The sequence below is a fragment of the Salmo salar genome, chromosome 04, assembly GCF_965601325.2.
Source record: "Salmo salar chromosome 04, fSalSal1, whole genome shotgun sequence".
Classification (NCBI taxonomy): domain Eukaryota; kingdom Metazoa; phylum Chordata; class Actinopteri; order Salmoniformes; family Salmonidae; genus Salmo; species Salmo salar.
This window is the reverse complement of record NC_138294.1, coordinates 36,872,761-36,891,619: the sequence shown is the minus strand read 5'-3', so window position 1 is coordinate 36,891,619 and position 18,859 is coordinate 36,872,761. Positions and strand designations below refer to the sequence as shown.

At 43.6% G+C, this 18,859-nt stretch overlaps 1 protein-coding gene across 1 annotated transcript in view; it reads left to right on the top strand.

Moving 5' to 3' along the window:
• The window catches only part of cblb (Cbl proto-oncogene B, E3 ubiquitin protein ligase), a 221,533-nt gene that overhangs the window by 173,681 nt on the left and 28,993 nt on the right, over nt 1-18,859 (top strand). The window contains exon 13 of the mRNA XM_082974368.1: nt 18,517-18,608. Coding sequence (XP_082830494.1) covers nt 18,517-18,608 — 92 coding nt within the window. The remainder of the gene's footprint in view (nt 1-18,516; nt 18,609-18,859) is intronic.

The window sequence follows — 18,859 nt, the reverse complement described above, 5'->3', positions numbered from 1 at the left end:
CATGTTTAACTCTGTTGTTGTTTTTGTCACACTGCTTTGCTTTATCTTGGCCAGGTTGCAGTTGTAAATGAGAACTTGTTCTCAACTGGCCTACCTGGTTAAATAAAGGTGAAATAATTTCCTCTTTCTCAAATTTTTGGCTCTTTTGTACTTCTCTTAGCTTCTTGCGGATCATTGGGATGCTGGCGTCCCATCTGGCCAACATCCGGTGAAATTGCAGAGTGTGAATTTCAAATTAAATTACTATAAATATTTAACTTTCATGAAATCACAAGTGCAGTACATCAAAATAAAGCTTAACTTGTTTTTAATCCAGCCGCCATTTCAGATTTGAAAAAGGCTTTACGGCGAAAACAAACCATGCGATTATCTGAGGACAGCGCCCAGCACACAAATGCATAACAAATCATTTTCAACCAGGGAGTTGCGACACGAAAGTCAGAAATAGCGATATAATATATGCCTTACCTTTGAAGATCTTCTTCTGTTGGCACTTCAAAAGGTCCCAGTTACATTACAAATGGTCCTTTTGTTCGATAAAGTCCTTCTTTATATCCATAAAAACTCAGTTTAGCTGGCGCGCTTCAGTCCATTAATCCACTCGGTTTCCCTCCTTCAAAATGAATCCCAAACTTTACCAATAAACTTATCCTAACAAGTCAATCAACGTTTATAATCAAACCTTAGGTACCCTAATATGCAAATAAACTATAATATTTAAGACGGAGAATCGTTATTGTCTTTACCGCAGAAAAATACCAAAGAACGTGCTCTCATTCACGTGCTTGGAAACACTACAGCCAAAATGGGAGCCAACTACAATTTCTGGCTAATTTTTCCAAAAACCAGCCTGAAACTCTTCTAAAGACTGTTGACATCTAGTGGATGCCCTAGGAACTGCAATCGGGCATGATTTTTGCCCTATTATAAAAGTGCCAGCCATTGAAATCAGTGGTAGGATGAAAACATTTTTTGGGGGATGGTTTGTCCTCGGGGTTTCTTTTGCCATTTCAGTTCTGTTATACTCACATCCATTATTTTAACAGTTTTAGAAACGTTAGTGTTTTCTATCCAAATCTACCAATTATATGCATATCCTAGCTTCTGGGCCTGAGTAGCAGGCAGTTTACTTTGGGCACGCTTTTCATCCGGACATCAAAATACCGCCCCCTATCCCAAAGAAGTTAGCAGGTCTTCTAGAGAGTGTTGGTCTACGTTTTGATCGTCATTGAACCCTTTGCTACCCTTGTGCCCTGACAATTTGTTTGGGTTGGGTGTCGGAACGTAGTGATCAGGTTGATTGTAGCGGTAGTTGGTTTACTTTCAATGTTCTTTATAGTTATTTTGACCGCCGTGGTTATTGGTATCGCGGTTTCGTGGTAAATACCTTTGTGGTGCGTCATCTCTCAACTCTCCTATCCCTGATAACGCACCCTCTAACTGGAGTGAGTGCTCCTGTTCAATATTGAAAACCGAGATGTCAGGGCTCTTAGCACGGCTCACTGTTGATGCCTCAAAAGCTGTGCTCGTTAGCTCTCTGAGTTCTGAGATTTGCAAACCAACGTGGGCATAAATGTTCGACAGAAACATTTATTTGAATGGTAGTAGCTATTCCAGCTGTTTCAGTGAGTAGGCCAAAGTAAGCTGAACAAAGCCTATGATAGTATGCTTGGGGTGTTCATTCCCGAGCTTGTTTGACAGTGTTAGCCAGCGAGCTGTCGTGTTTGAAAGTCGCAGAACCACTGAATTCTATCTTCAAAGCCGTGGGAAGTTTCCCATAGTCGTTTTGCACGTCTTGCTGTTATAGACAGATTAACCTTGTCACCTGTCTATTCAACATTCGCTTCAACAGGTAAAGCCTGTCAGTACAGGTAGCCATCCAAGGCGTCCTGTATGTCTGCTAAGAACGTCTCAGTGTCGTTCAGCTTACCTGGAACGGGGTCAAACGTGCAGAAGTTTTTGACGATTTTGTCAAGTGCACGGAGAGGGTTTGTTTCAACCTGTGGGGAAGAATGGGCCAAAAGGCCGAGAGGAGAAGCCAAGCTTTGGCTTTGTTGGCGAGGAGGCGCCATATTACTCTGTGCCGAATGGCCAAGAGGAAAGACTGAGGGACACCTGAGAGAGGTAAAGTCTGAAACCTTCTGTCATCTTCCCTCATTTGTGTACTGAGCTCCGGATGCGAACTTGATTGCTTTGTTGGGTAGTCACGCTGTAGCGCATGACTGTTCTGGATTTCCTCCAGGTGGTACCTAAGGGTGGTATTCTGCTGCATAGCAGAGTCCACTTGGGCCCTTAGAGTACTTATGTTAAACATGTGAGTGTCGCACTGGCTACTTTCGGCCTCATACTTATCTGTCATGGCTTGCAGGTAGAGGTCTTGAGTGCGGAGCGAGAGATTCAGTGATGAGATTTCCTCCGCTTGCTTAGAGATACATTTTTCCATCTTCCTCATCTGGGTTCTCTCATCACTCATATGAGTTCCGCTGTTTTGTCATTCAACTTAGTCATTGTGTTCATTAAGTGATCATCTTTGGTCTGCAGCATTTGGACTAGAACATTATTGCTTTGAGTAACGTTCATCAAAACTGCATTCATGTTATCAAGTTTTGTGCCCCTGTTTGTAGATAACTTGTCAGATTTATCTAGTTTGGCATGGATTTTGTCGTATTTATTTTTGGCGAAATCAAGTTGTTCCTGTAGAAGACAATTTTGTTCCTGTAGAAAATGATTTTGTTCAAGAGTTCGTGCTCGTTTGTCGTCATACGTTTTTGCCATTTCTTTTAATTGTTCCATTCTCAAACGCAGTTCCCCCGGCTAGCAGTATCTTTTCCTTTTATGCTTTTGTTTCCTGTCCCTTGAGTAGTTGGAAGCTGCAAAAACGATTTTAATCAATTTATAGGCGTTAATTAATCATCAATACTGGATCAGTAATGTGGTAGTTGGATGTCAATGAACTTGCAAAAAAATATTTAATTGATTAAGCAATGTTAATGATTAATCATACCTGTATGGGCTATGATCTTAAACTGTCGCCGGAGCAGAAGGCAGACGTTTTACGTGCCCTTAACCGATTGTGTTTTTTTGTTGGTTTATCTGCGTTGTTTGTGACTTCTTTTTTTTACTATTTTTGTACGTAATGTTGCTGCCACCGTCTCTTATGAACTAAGATAACTTCTAGACATCAGGACTGCGATTACTCACCACGGACTAGCAGAATCCTTTTTCTTATTTCTCGACTCTGACGAGCCCGAGGCGGAGGATATACGGCTCCCTCAGGAACAGGCCCCGACCTGTGATCTGCGTGAAGAGGAGGCGGAGAAAGAGAGGCCAGAGGGCGTGCTGCCTTCTAAGGACTAGGAGGCGATTGAATAAACCCCCACTCCCCTCAATTCTGCTCGCAAACATGCAATATTTGGACAATAAAATGGACGAGTTATTGGGAAGATTAAACTACCAACGGGACATTAAAACCTGTAACATCTTATGCTTCACGGAGTCATGGCTGAACGACGACAATATCAACATATAGCTAGCTGGCTGGTTATACGATGTACCGGCAGGATAGAACAGCGGCGTCTGGTAAGACAAGGGGCGGCGATCTATGAATTTTTGTAAACAACAGCTGGTGCACGATATCTAAGGAAGTCTCGAGCCATTGCTCGCCTGAGGTAGAGTTTCTCATGATAAGCTGCAGACCACATTACCTACCGAAGCAAACAAGAAAACGCTCACCCAGAGGCGGCACTCCTAGCCGGGGACTTTAAAGCAAGGAAACGTAAATCAGTTTTACCTCATTTCTATCAACATGTTAAATGTGCAACCAGAGGGAAAATAACTCTGGACCACCTATACTCCACACACAGAGATGCATACATAGCTCTCCCTCGCCCTCCATTTGGCAAATCTGACCATAATTATTTGCTCCTGATTCCTGCTTACAAGCTAAAATTAAAGCTGGAAGCACCAGTGACTGGATCAATAAAAAAGTGGTCAGATGAAGCAGATGCTAAGCTAGAGGACTGTTTTGCTAGCACAGACTGGAATATGTTCCGGGATTCCTCTAATGGCATTGAGGAGTACACCACATCAATCATTGGCTTCATCAATAAGTGCATCGATGATGTTGTCCCCACAGTGACCGTATGTACATACCCAACCACAAACCATGGATTACAGGCAGCATCCGCACTGAGCTAAAGGCTAGAGCTGCCTCTTTCAAGGAGAGGGACTCTAACCCGTAAGCTTATAAGAAATCCCGCTATGCCCTCCGACGAACCATCAAAGAGGCAAAGCTTCAATACAGGACTAAGATTGAGTCGTACTACACCGGCTCTGACCCTCGTGGGATGTGGTAGGGCCTGCAAACCATTACAGACTACAAAGGGAAACACAGCTGAGAGCTGCCCAGTGACACGAGCTTACTGAACGAGCTAAACTACTTCTATGCTCGCTTCGAGGTAAATAACACTGAAACATGCATGAGAGCACCAGCTGTACCGGAAGACTGTGTGATCACGCTCTCCACTGCCGATGTGAGTGAGACCTTTAGACAGGTCAACATCCACAAGGCCGCGGGGTCAAATGGATTACGAGGACACGTGTACTGTGAGCATGCGCTGACCAACTAGCAAGTGTCTTCACGGACATTTTCAAACTCTCCCTGTCCGAGTCTGTAATACCAACATGTTTCAAGCAGACCACCATAGTGCCTGTGCCCAAGAACACTAAGGTAACCTGCCTAAATGACTATCGACCCGTAGTACTCACGTTTGTAGCCATGAAGTGCTTTGAAAGGCTGGTCATGGCTCACATCAACACCATCATCCCAGAAACCCTAGACCCACTCCAATTTGCATACCGCCCCAACAGATCCACAGATGATGCAGTCTCTATTGCACTCCACACTGCCCTTTCCCACCTGGACAAAAGGAACACTTATGTGAGAATGCAATTCCTTGACTACAGCTCAGCGTTCAACACCATAGTGCCCTCAAAGCTCATCAATAAGCTAAGGACCCTGCGACTAAATACCTCCCTCTGCAACTGGATCCTGGACTTCCTGACGGGCCACCCCCAGATGGTAAGGGTAGATAACAACACATCCGCCACGCTGATCCTCAACACAGGGGCCCCGCAGGGGTGCGTGCTCAGCCCTCTCCTGTACTCCCTGTTCACTCATGACTGCATGGCCAGGCATGACTCCAACACCATCATTAAATTTACCGATGACACAACATTGGTAGGCCTGATCACCGACAACAACGAGACAGCTTATAGGGAGGAGGTCAGAGACCTCTCTCTCAACATGATCAAGACAAAGGAGGTGATTGTGGACTACAGGAAAAAGAGGACCAAGCACGCCCCCATTCTCATCGACGGGGCTGCAGTGGAGCAGGTTGAGAGCTTCAAGTTCCTTGGTGTCCACATCACCAACAATCTAACATGGTCCAAGCACACCATGTCAGTCGTGAAGCGGGCACAACAAAACCTATTCCCCCTCAGGAGACTGAAAAGATTTGGCTTGGGTCCTCAGAACCTCAAAAGGTTTTACAGCTGCACCATCGAGAGCATCCTGAGTGGTTGCATCACTGCCTGGTATGGCAACTGCTCGACCTCTGACCGCAAGGCACTATAGAGGGTAATGCGAACGGCCCAGTACACCAAGTTTCCTGCCATCCAGGACCTCTATACCAGGCAGTGTCAGAGGAAAATCCTGAAAAAGACTCTAGCCACCCTAGTCATAGACTGTTCTCTCTGCTACCACACGGCAAGCGGTACCGGAGCGCCAAGTCTAGGTCTAAGAGGCTTCTAAACAGCTTCTACCCCCAAGCCATAAGCCTCCTGAACATCTAGTCAAATGGCTACCCAGACTATTCACATTGCCCCCCCCCCCCCATTGCCACTCTCTGTTGTAATCTATGCATAGTCACTTTAATTAACTCTACCTACATGTACATACTACCTCAACTAACCGGTGCCCCCGCACACTGACTCTATACCGCCTTGTTTTTTACTGCTCCTCTTGAATTACTTGTCACTTTTATCTCCTATTCTTATCTGTATTTTTTTAAACTGCACTGTCGGTTAGGGGCTTGTAAGTAAGCATTTCACTGTAAGTAAGCATTTCACTGTAAGGTCTACACCTGTTGTATTGGGCGCATGTGACTAATACCATTTTATTTTATTTTATTTGGTATCTGGGAATTAAACTTGAATTAACCTGAATGCGTCGCTGAATCTTCCTTAAGATTGAAAAGTTTAAATGGCTCATTGGTTGGAACAAATTCATTTGGTCCTTATCTGAGTGATCAACCTGATATAAATGTTTGTTTTGCAATTTAACTTCGTTGTTAAATCAAATGAGACAACGATATCCAATCAGTTGAGATTCGTTGAATATTATAAAGTGTAACCAGTTCTTACAAATGTGAGAAGACGTTTGCCCTCACATTGGGAGAAAAAAAAAATCCCCCCAAAAATGACTGCCGATTCTTCACCACAAGGGGTCACTTACCCCTGAAAGCTGAAATCACACAGCAAAGGCGGGATTTCTCTCTATTTGTTAGCTTAGTATCTAATGCAAAGCTAGCCGTTCTTGTACAAGAATGTTCACTTCCAAGGACAAAAAGGTCCCATTCAGTTCGGGAACGGGGGTTTACTAACGACGTCTCACGTTCATCCCAGTTGCCGTTTCTTGCTAGCGACGTTACCGGAAGACGCAGTAACATAAAGAAATATTTGCCGTGTTTACTCACATTTTCTAATGTGCGAGGGACAGAGAGATAATACTTTGCTTCGGCCACACGAATATATCTTCTAAAATGTCCTTAATGGGCTGGCCCTTATGTCCTAGCACTGGAAACGTAATTATTCACCCTACACACTGACCCTTTGTCAGGTATAAAACACCGGAGTCAATCTTTCCCTGCTATCTGGGTCGAAAGGAAACACACACTCAACGACAATCCTGCCCACTGCTCTTTGGTGTATAACGTAATTTGCTACCCAATTAATGTAGACTGAATTCAACAGTAAGGCATCATTTTGTCTTAGATTCCTCGCACGGGGCTCCAATACGTTGAACGTAACTTACATTAATCTGATGACTGTTATTTGTCAATCAACTATGTTTAATTGTTTCCCGAGTAAATTAATCATGTAACAATTAACTCATTAGGATATGGGGCACCACGAGAGCAGTTCTTTAAAGAGTTACCATGTCCCAAATTAAACTCTAAAGGTCTTTACCTATCACATCCATAAACAGTCAACTTATCAATCATAACCTCATATCATATCATCATTCTGAACAGTCGTAACCCGAGCCTTACTTATTATTCAGTACTACACAAATTGGTTTGATTATTTATTTACTAGCTAACTAAATGGTAACACAGGATAAACATACACACTTAATACATTAGAAACAGGTCCCTAGCGGACTGACACAATATGACGACTTGTTACAAAAGACATGGAGAGGGTGAGAGAGAGAGGGACAGAGACATAGTACTTTGGTACATTTAGAAACTACTCTCGCAGTAATCATATACTTTGCACACGAACCGCCACCCGTTTGGAGTAAGAAATCATGAATGTATTTCCGTGTAAATGTCTTGGTTCTTCGTGTATTTCTTTTGGAACCAGGCCGGCTTGGAAAGGGAGTTTGGCCTTTTTGCGGCACGCTGTAAGGCTCGGATTGTCCCAAAATGGTCCGCACCATCTCCTACTGTTGTTCTCCTCTGCTGTCGTCCGGTATCCGGGGACTTGTCGTGTAGTCCTGAACAGAACTACAGAGGTTATTGTCCTTCAATTCGCTCTGGAAGATGCTTATTTGAAGATAGGCTAGCCAGCCGTGTCGATGGTTCTCAGTGAGGTGATGAGAGTCGCGTACTACTGAGATTTGAGCAGAGAAGTAGAATGGTCCCACTTAAATTCACTTTTCTAGATACTTTACTTAGGACAGCTAATCAGCCGTACCAGTGATTGTCCAGGAGGTGACTATCGTCTCTACCTTGTGTTGAGATTTAAAGTTTAAACCACTTTAAACATGAGCTCCAGCTCGACGTCTTTCAGGTCTGATATATGAATTCTTAACCCATCATTTTATGCAGTTCATTCAAGATGGCGGTTCCACCAGGTTGACATGCTCTTTGACATCACTTAGGAGGCGGTGACTACTTACTTGTGCAAAGTTATAGAAACAATTTCCTCTTATAATTTCTAAAATCACACGCCTCTCTTAACAAAAAACACTTTCATCATGTTTCATATTTTATTCACAATGTATCGGATGGACACTTCACACATATAGTGTGTATACTTTTCAAGTTACAGTATTTCCTTCATAAAAATGTTAATGACATTACAAAATAACAACCAAACTGACATCAGTGTTCTTTTAGGTCACCTCTGCCCTAAAATGTTAGAAATATTGTTCCAGTATTCGCTTTAGAACGTGTTAGAGTTCCAGCGGGAAAATGTCTGTGAAACAAAGGCACATTCCTGTGGTGAACATTGGAGAGGGAGAGAGCTGAATGTTCTTGTCCTTGATTTACAACAGGGTGTGAGCTGTCAATCCCTCTCCAGCACTTTTCTTCCCCCCTCTGTGGGCGAGAGGGGGTCTGGCCAAAGTCATCCACTGCAAAGCTGATCCGACCCATCTGGAACCTCACAGGACAGTCATGGCAGTCTTCCTCTGGTGGGTTCAATCTTGGAAGGATTCTGCAAGTTGCAACCCACCACAAGAATGTCCATAGGATGTCCTGGTTTGTGGATCATCATGACAATCCCCTACTGGTGGTTTAACCTGGTAGGATTTCTGCAAGCTGTAGACCATCACAAGAATGTCCATTGGATGTCCTGGCTGTGGATCGTCGTTCCGGAATTCTATATTATCATCATATTTTTTTGTGCCTTGTTCGAATCATAGTCGTGCACCTCATGTAGCCTAGCCCATAGGCCTATATGTTTTAATAAGGTTTGTATCACAACTAAAGTTGCCAAATAACTTCTTAAAATGAAGCATATTCATCCGCTTTACAAAGGGTGTAAAGCCTAACTGGCATATATAAGCAGCGTGTAAGCGTCAGGTTTGGGGAAGATAATTTTCACCATAAAAATGCACCTTATATAGCCCTTGGTTCACTCCAGACCTGACTGCCCTCGACCAGCACAAAAACATCCTGTGGCGGACTGCACTAGCATCGAATAGTCCCCGCGATAATCAACTTTTCAGGGAAGTCGGGAACCAATACACACAGTCAGTCAGGAAAGCTAGGGCTAGAATTTTCAAAAAATGTGCATCCTGTAGCTCTAACTCCAAAAGTTTTGGGACACTGTAAAGTCCATGGAGAATAAGAGCACCTCCTCCCAGCTGTCCACTGCACTGAGGCTAGGTAACACTGTCACCACCGATAAATCCACAATAATCGAGAATTTCAATAAGCATTTCTCTACGGCTGGCCATGCTTTCCTCCTGGCTAGCCCAACCCCGGCCAACAGCTTCGCACCCCCCGCAGCTACTTGCCCAAGCCTCCCCAGCTTCTCCAGATAGCAGATGTTCTGAAAGAGCTGCAAAACCTGGACCCGTACAAATCAGCTGGACTAGACAATCTGGATCCTCTCTTTCTAAAATGATCCGCCGTCATTGTTGCAACCCCTATTACCAGTTTGTTCAACCTCTCTTTCGTATCGTCCGAGATCTCTAAAGATTGGAAAGCTGCCGCGGTCATCCCCCTCTTCAAAGGGGGTGACACTCAAGACCCAAACTGTTATAGACCTATATCCATCCTGCCGTGCCTTTCTAAAGTCTTTGAAAGCCAAGTTAATAAACAGATCACTGACCATTTCGAATCCCACCGTACCTTCTCCGCTGTGCAATCCGGTTTTCGAGCTGTTCACGGGTGCACCTCAGCCACGCTCAAGGTCCTAAACGATATCATAACCGCCATCGATAAAATACAGTACTGTGCAGCTGTCTTAATCGACCTGGCCAAGGCTTTCAACTCTGTCAATCACCGTATTCTTATTGGCAGACTCAACATCCTTGGTTTCTCAAATGACTGCTTCGCTGTATATATCAACGATGTCGCTCTTGCTGCGGGTGATTCCCTGATCCACCTCTACGCAGACGACACCATTCTGTATACATCTGGCCCTTCTTTGGACACTGTGTTAACAAACTTCCAAACGAGCTTCAATGCCACACAACACTCCTTCCGTGGCCTCTAACTGCTCTTTAACGCTAGTAAAACCAAATGCATGCTTTTCAACCGATCGCTGCCCGCACCCGCCCACCTGACTAGCATCACTACTCTGGACGGTTCTGACTTAGAATATGTGCACAACTACAAATACCTAGATGTCTGGCTAGGCTGTAAACTCTCCTTCCAGACTCATATTAAACATCTCCAATCCAAAATTTAATCTAGAATCGGCTTTCTATTTTGCAACAAAGCCTCCTTCACTCACGCCGCCAAACATTTACCCTCGTAAAACTGACTATCCTACCGATCCTCGACTTCGGTGATGTCATTTACAAAATAGCTTCCAAACTGGATGCAGTCTATCACAGTGCCATTCGTTTTGTCACCAAAGCCCCTTATACCACCCACCACTGCGACCTGAATGCTCTAGTCGGCTGGCCCTCGCTACATATTCGTTGCCGGACCCACTGGCTCCAGGTCATCTATAAGTCTATGCTAGGTAAAGCTCCGCCTTATCTCAGCTCACTGGTCACTATAACAACACCCACCCGTAGCACAAGCTCCAGCAGGTATATCTCACTGGTCATCCCTAAAGCCAACACCTCTTTGGCCGCCTTTCCTTCCAGTTCTCTGCTGCCAGTGACTGGAACGAATTGCAAAAATCGCTGAAGCTGGAGACTTATATTTCCCTCACTATACGTATATTCTGCTCTGCATGCGTTATTTGGTGTTTTACATTGTACACAGAGGATATCTTTGCAGAATTCTACAGGCAAGTCTCAATTTGGTGATTTTCCCAAACCTCACAACCATAAAAGGCAATGGGTTCTATAACTGATTCAAGTATTTTTAGCCATATCCTAATTGGTATGTCAAATTTGATGTTCCTTTTGATGGCATAGAAGGCCCTTCTTGCCTTGTCTCTCAGATCGTTCACAGCTTTGTGGCAGTTACCTGTGGCGCTGATGTTTAGGCCAAGGTATGTACAGTTTTTTGTGTCCTCTAGGGCAATGGTGTCTAGATGGAATTTGTATTCGTGGTCCTGGGAACTGGACCTTTTTTGGAACACCATTATTTTTGTCAGGTCTGACAGAATCTGTGCAGAAGATCTAGATGCTGCTGTAGGCCCTCCTTGGTTGTGGACAGACGCGCCAGATCATCAGCAAACAGTAGACATTTGACTTCAGATTCTAGTAGGGTGAGCCCAGGTGCTTCAGACTGTTCTAGTGCCCTCGCCAATTCATTGATATATGTGACCAACCAGCTCAAATCGGTCTTATGTAGCAAAATTTGAAATTGTGTTTTTTACATTGAATAAAAGTAGAGGCTCAGAGACACAAAATGGTATATCATACACTGCATTTTTTAGGAACAATGGGAAAGTAATTCTGCTTTGAAATCTGATAAACTTGTAAACTCACTTTTGAGAAAATGGCCTTTGAATGTTTTGGTACCTACTGGAGAGCTCTGCTTTGTCTACACCCATTCAGCATTGTTCACACCCTCTTAAGCCTGCCCCACCCATCTCTTTAAGTTTTCACATGTGAGATCATGTGCTAAACAGTGAGTAGTGTAGTAAAGATTAAGACTAAAAGTGGTAAAAGTAGTAGCCTACAATAAGGAAAAATTTCAGGTAAACAGAAAGTGTCCACATCTTGCCAAGTGGATGGTTCTCTACATAAGGTGTAAACAGTACAGCCAAATGGTTACTTGCGTAGTAGCAATATCAGAAATGGATAGTGTCAATATAAATAAAAATAATATACAGTATGTCAATACTATCAATAACAATATCTGGGGTAAAGTGGCTGAGAAGCAGGATAAAAATACAAAAATAGTAGCAGCAACGTATGGCGTGTGTGTTAGGAGAGTGCCATTTGAATAGAGGCACTGCTGATAGTGCTGATGACTGGTCCGTTCGAACCATGCATGAACAAGGGAATCTATATTCGGAGAGCCTGTTTCTGTCCTGCCTTTGACTTTGGTGCAGGGCATGTAATGTCTATAGCCTCTTCATCGCAAAACTCCCTGATCTTCTCAAAAAGATAAGTTTGTCTAGCTGTGTCCAGTCCAGGTGGTGCTTGTACAGGCAGACCATCTATGGGAGGAAGGATGTTAGCATTGTGCAGCAGCTGAAACCTGGTCCGACAGTCCGAACGCTCCTTGGAGACAAAAACACCAGGCTTCAAAGCATCGAAGCTGTAAAACGTGGAATAACAACAACAGAAAATCACAGGTGTGGCCTGTGATCAGGAGGTGAAGGTCCAGACTGTGGTGGAGCTTGTGCATGGTCCACCAGGCACAATACCAGAGCATAAACTTGTTCTTGTTTTGGCCACTGCAGTTATCGCAGATCAGGTCCACACATGTTTCCCCAACTCCGTAGTTGGTGAAGAAATGGTGCATGTAGTTGATGACTGCGCTGCTGCTTTTGCTTGCTTGGGCCAGCTCTCTTTTTGATGGGAGGCATTAGACCATTCTCCTTGTATGACTGGTGGAGGAGAGTCAGGCATGTTCTACTGATGCTGAAAAACAAATTCCAGGCACTGTAATATTTTAGCATTATTATACAATTGATTTTTATACAATTGATTTCACTATTACAGTGAAATCATGTGGTTTATCTGTCAGGGCAAGAATATAAGATGCATTTGATGTTATGTTTGATGTTACATGATCTTGAAAATGCAATGTTCTTTGAGGTTCTTCCATGGTCTTTTCCATGTATTTTCCATTTTACTTTCCCTCAGTCCTTTTCACTTTCCTTGGCAAAATCAAATCAAATGTATTTATAAAGCCCTTCTTACATCAGCTGATGTCACAAAGTGCTGTACAGAAACCCAGCCTAAAACCCCAAACAGCAAACAATGCAGGTGTAGAAGCACGGTGGCTAGGAAAAACTCCATAGAAAGGCCAGAACCCTAGAGAGGAACCAGGCTCTGAGGGGTGGCCAGTCCTCTTCTGCCGGGTGGAGATTATAACAGAACATGGCCAAGGTGTTCAAATGTTCATAGATGACCAGCAGGGTCAAATAATAATAATCACAGTGGTTGTTGAGGGTGCAACAGGTCAGCACCTTAGGAGTAAATGTCAGTTAGCTAGCTAACACTAGGCTATAACTAGCAATGTGAAATGGCATTCTGATATAACATTACTACACACAGATCATAAAAGTAATTTTAGCTAGTGAGCCAGCCATCTAGTGTCAGCTAGCTAGCTAGCTAACAGTCAGCTTTAACTTGGAGTATTTTGTTTATGCATGGAGCTAGCTAGCTAAACAATAAACCATAATCCCAATCCATAGAGTACTAGCAATACAAACCAATTGTCAAAGCTAGCCAAAGTTAACCAATAGGTTCTATGTTAGCTAGTTAGATAGCTAACATTAGGCTAAAACTAGCAATGCGAAATGGCATTCTGAGATAACATTACCACACACAGATAATAAATGTAATGTTAGCTATCAAGCCAGCCATCTAACCTCAGCTAGCTAGCGTAACATTTAAAACAAAACGCCGTGTTAGACAGGATTACCTACACATACTGACCAGCTCAAATAGACAGAAGCATGCTATGTGGCAGACCAATCCAAACTAATCTCTCGGCATGTCCAGCCAAATCATTATCTCAGCCAATCACGGCTAGCGGGAAGGTTGCTGACTTTTTCTGTGGCTTAACCAACTAGGCTTGTAATTTAAAATGTGTATTCGTATTTACAGATGGCATACAAGTTTGTTATTAAGGCACATGAAAGTTCACATGTTCGAGAAGGCATTTCTGCCCCCAAAAAAACATTTTGATTAAAAAAAAGTTTACGTTCAAACGGCTCTCCTGTGAAGTAGTGACCCGCGACATACGCCTAGTTTCCTGAAACGGGTCACATATATGTTGAAGAGGGTGGGGCTTAAGCTGCATCCCTGTCTAACCCCCCCGGCCCTGTGGAAAGAAATGTGTGTGTTTTTTGCTTGTTTGTGTACATGGATTTCATAATGTTGTATGTTTTTCCTCCAACACCATATTCCATCAATTTGTATAGCAGGCCCTCGTGCCAAATTGAGTCGAAAGCTTTTTTTTAAATCAACAAAGCATGAGAAGACTTTGCCTTTGTTTTGGTTTGTTTGTTTGTCAATTAGGGTGAATACATGGTCTGTCGTATAGTAATTTGGTAAAAAGCCAATTTGACATTTGCTCAGTACATTGTTCGAGTCTGCTGTTAATGATAATGCAGTTGATTTTCCCAAGGTTGCTGTTGACGCATATCCCACGGTAGTTATTTTGGGTCAAATTTGTCTCCACTTTTATGGATTGGGGTGAACAGTCCTTAGTTCCAAAAATTGGGGAATATGCCAGAGCTGAGGATGATGTTAAAGAGTTTAACTTTAGCCAATTGGAATTTGTGGTCTGTATATTTTATCATTTAATTTAGGATACCATCAACCTCACAGGCGTTTTTGGGTTGGAGGGTTTGTATTTTGTCCTGTAGTTCATTTAATGTAATTGGAGAATCCAGTGGGTTCTGGTAGTCTTTAATAGTTGATTCTAAGATTTGTATTTGATCATGTAAATGTTTTTGCTGTTTCTTCTTTGTTATAGAGACTAAAAGATTGGAGAAGTGGTTTATACATCTCCATTTTGGATAGATAACTCTTCCTGTTGTTGTTTGTTTAGAGTTGTCCAATTTTCCCAGGAGTGGTTAGATTCTATGGAGCTGATTTCTGACGTGCTGTTCCTTCTTTTTCCATAGTGTATTTCTGTATTGTTTTAGGCATAGGTTTTCTGGGTCTGTATGTTTTGAGTTGGATAGGTTTCTCAATTTATTTCTTAGGTTTGTGCATTCTTTATCAAACCATTTGTCATTGTTGTTAATTTCATTAGGTTGTCTGCTTGACATTTCTAGATTTGATTGGGAAGCTGGGAGGTCAAATATACTGTTTATGTTTTCTACTGCCAAGTTTACACATTTTGTCCAGGAAATTGTCTAGAAGGGATTGAATTTGTTTTTAGGTAGATTTCCACACTACTTTCCTTTTATCTATAGCATTTCTTAATATTATTCAGTTCTTTTGGCTTTGATGCCTCATGATTGAGCAAAGCTCTGTGATTTTGCTGTGATCTGGGTGTCAGTGGACTGACTGTGAACGCTCTGAGACTCTGGGTTGAGGTCAGTGTTAAAGTAGTCTACAGTAATACTGCCAAGAGATGAGCTAGATGTATACCTACCATATTAGTCCCCTCGAAGCCTACCATTGACTATGTACGTACCCAGTGTCCGACAGAGCTGCAGGAGTTGTGACCCGTTTTTGTTGGTTATGTTGTCGTAGTTGTGTCTAGGGGGGCATATGGGGGAAGGAATGCTGTCACCTCAAGGTAGGTGTTTGTCCTCCTGTGTGCTGAGGGTGTCAGGTTCTGGCATTTAGGTCACCACAGACTAGTACATGTCCCTGGGCCTGGAAATTGTTGATCTCCCCTTCTAGGATGAAGAAGCTGTCATCGTTAAAGTATGGGAATTCTATTGGGGGGATATAGGTAGCAGACATGAGGACATTTTTCTCTGTTGAGATAATTTCTTTATTAATTTCTAGCCAGATGTAAAATGTTCCTGTTTTGACTAATTTAATAGAGTGGGTTAGGTCTGCTCTATACCAAATTAGCATACCCCCTGAGTATCTTCCCAGTTTCACACCTGGTAGATTGGTGGATGGGACTACCAGCTCTCTGTAACCTAGAGGGCAACCAGTAGGTCCGTCGCCTTTATACCATGTTTCTTGTAGGATGACAATATCTGTATTTCCAATTTATTTAATGAAGTCTGGGTTCCTGCTCTTTAGGGCAAAGGCAGATGACCTCAGACCTTGTATATTCCAGGATGAGATAGTAAAAGCTTTGTGTTCCATAGTGTCTAGTGTTGTTTTTGTGTTGTTTAGGCCCGGACCATTATAGTAAGTGTGAGCAGAGCATGTTGAGCATCTGATATATACCTCTTAGGTTGCAGGACGGGGCTTTGGCGGATGTAATAATGGGGGTTGGGCCTGTTGCTCTTCTCACGGCCCGGTCATATGTCCTGCTGTCATATTGAGGTCCTTGCCGCAGGGGCGGGGGGCATGGGGTGGGCAGAAGGGGCATAGGTCTGATAAGTCTCGCTCTATCGCTCTCTCGCTCTCTCGCTCTCGCTCATATTATCTCTATTTACTGCCCTCATAGCTGCGCTCTTCTAGCCTTGCCCTAACTGACCCGGTGTGGATGGCATCCAGATACTGCCTTATCCATGAAGTCCACCTCCAGCCAATTTTGCAGTGTAGAGTTCTGGCAACATTGCCACCGGGGTTGGTCAATTTAGACCAGGGTTGGTCAATTTGATTGTCGTCGGGTCAATTTGGGTTCGGGTCTGATTATTCTCAGCTCCGTTTAGGTCCCGGTCTGATTGTCCTCTGGTCTGTTCCGGTTTGACTTTTTAGACCCAAGAAGATCTCTAGGTCAATTCCATTTGAACTATGATAAACTCATCAATTGAAAAAACCTCATAGAAAATAATGGCATAATATCAATTTGTAAATATAATTGCAATGATTCAGCATTGACCCCAACCCAGGTGAGCACATGCCAGATGGGTTACTCAGAACCCATGGGGGGGAAAATCCTGTAATTGGAGGGTAGCGTCCTCTGGGGTAGTGTGGGAGATGAGGTGGGCACAGTGTCCAGGTGGTTGTCTGCAGGGGCATGCCAACCTCTGCCCAATGTGGAAAGGATTGGCAGGTTGGCATTTATTGGGATGACAGCTCTGCAGGGTAGTCACTAGCTGGCACAGACACAAAGTCATAAAATATTTGAAACCTTAACCACACTGCTAACCTTATGCCTTACACAAACCTTAAATTAACACCAAAAACCACATTTTTGTTGTCATTAATTTTGACGAGGGACTGTGGCCTGCACTTTAAGGCTGAGATTCAATTCGGAGATCTCATTCCTGGTAAATTCTGCATATGTCAGCTCAATCAGAAATTGTCTTTCATAGCCGCAATGGCTATAACCTGCAATGGGATTGAATCCTGGCTGAGTAGGTTTGGAAGCTAAAGTGGTATCTACACTACATGACCAACAGTATGTGGACACCTGCTCGTTGAACATCTCATTCCAAAATCATGGCCATTAATATGGAGTTGGTCCCCCCTTTGCTGCTATAACAGCCTCCAGTTTTCTGGGATGGCTTTTCGCTAGATGTTAGAACATTGCTGCGGGGACTTGCTTCTATTCAGCCACAAGAGCATTAGTGAGGTAAGGCACGGATGTTGGGCGATTAGGCTTAGCTTGCAGTCGGCGTTCCAATTCATCCCAAAGGTGTTCGATGGGGTCTGTCCTCGGTTAAGGTCAGAGCTCTGTGCAGACCAATCATGTTCTTCCACACCGATCTCAACAAACCATTTCTGTATGGACCTCGCTTTGTGCACGGGGGCATTGTCATGCTGAAACAGGAAAATACCTTCCCCAAACTGTTGCCACAAAGTTGGAAGCACAGAATCGTCTAGAATGTCATTGTATGATGTAGCAATAAGATTTCCCTTCACTGGAACTAAGGGGCTTACCCCGAACCATTATTCCTCCTCCACAAAACTTTACAGTTAGCATTATGCATTGGGGCAGGTAGTGTTCTCCTGGCATCCGCCAAACCCTGATTTGTCCGTCAGACTGCCAGATGGTGAAACGTGATTCATCACTCCAGACAACGCGTTTCCACTGCTCCATAGTCCAATGACAGCAGGCATTACACTACTCCAGCCGACGCTTGGCATTGCACACGGTGATCTTAGGCTTGTGCGCGACAGCTCGGCCATGGAAATCCATTTCATGAAGCTCCGGACGAACAGTTCTTGTGCTGACGTTACTACCGAGTTCCAAGCTGCCTCTGGAAGCGAGTGTTGCAACTGAGGACAGACGATTTTTACGCGCTACGCGCTTCAGCACTCGGCGTTCCCGTTCTGTAAGCTTGTGTGGCGTACCACTTCGCGGCTGAGCCATTGTTTCTCCTAGGCATTTCCACTTCACAATAACAGCACTTACAGTTGACCGGGGCAGCTCTAGCAGGGCAGAAATTTGACGAACTGACTTGTTGGATGGTGTCAAGTTGAAAGTGGTGTCAAGTTGAGCTCTTCAGTAAGGCCATTCTAATGCCAATGTTTGTATATGGAGATTGCATGTATGAATGAAAATAAGTGGATTACCGTAGACTTTGTTCTTGTGCACTTTTGTATACTGATGTTTCCTCCTTGTCAGTCTGTGTGTCTCTCTTGACCTGTATGTCTGTCTGCAGCCTTACTCAAATGGTCTCCATGTCAGTGATGAGTACGACATTCCTCCTCTCCGACACTCCTCTCCCTTGCCCGCTCTCAACAGCAGCCACAAGTGAGTCTCTCCCGCAATACTGTCACACACACATACGTTGAAAGATTGCATGACTATTGATTTTCTGAATTGTGTGTGTGTACACATAATTCAGAAAATCAATAGTCTGTTAATTTTTGGTGATGTTGAGGGCAAGCTTGATCTTGCGGGCACGCTTTATGAATGGGTGTACAATATGTGTTTTATATATATTTTCACACTATGAGGTTGGAATAATACTCACATGTCACATGCTTTGTAAACAACAGATG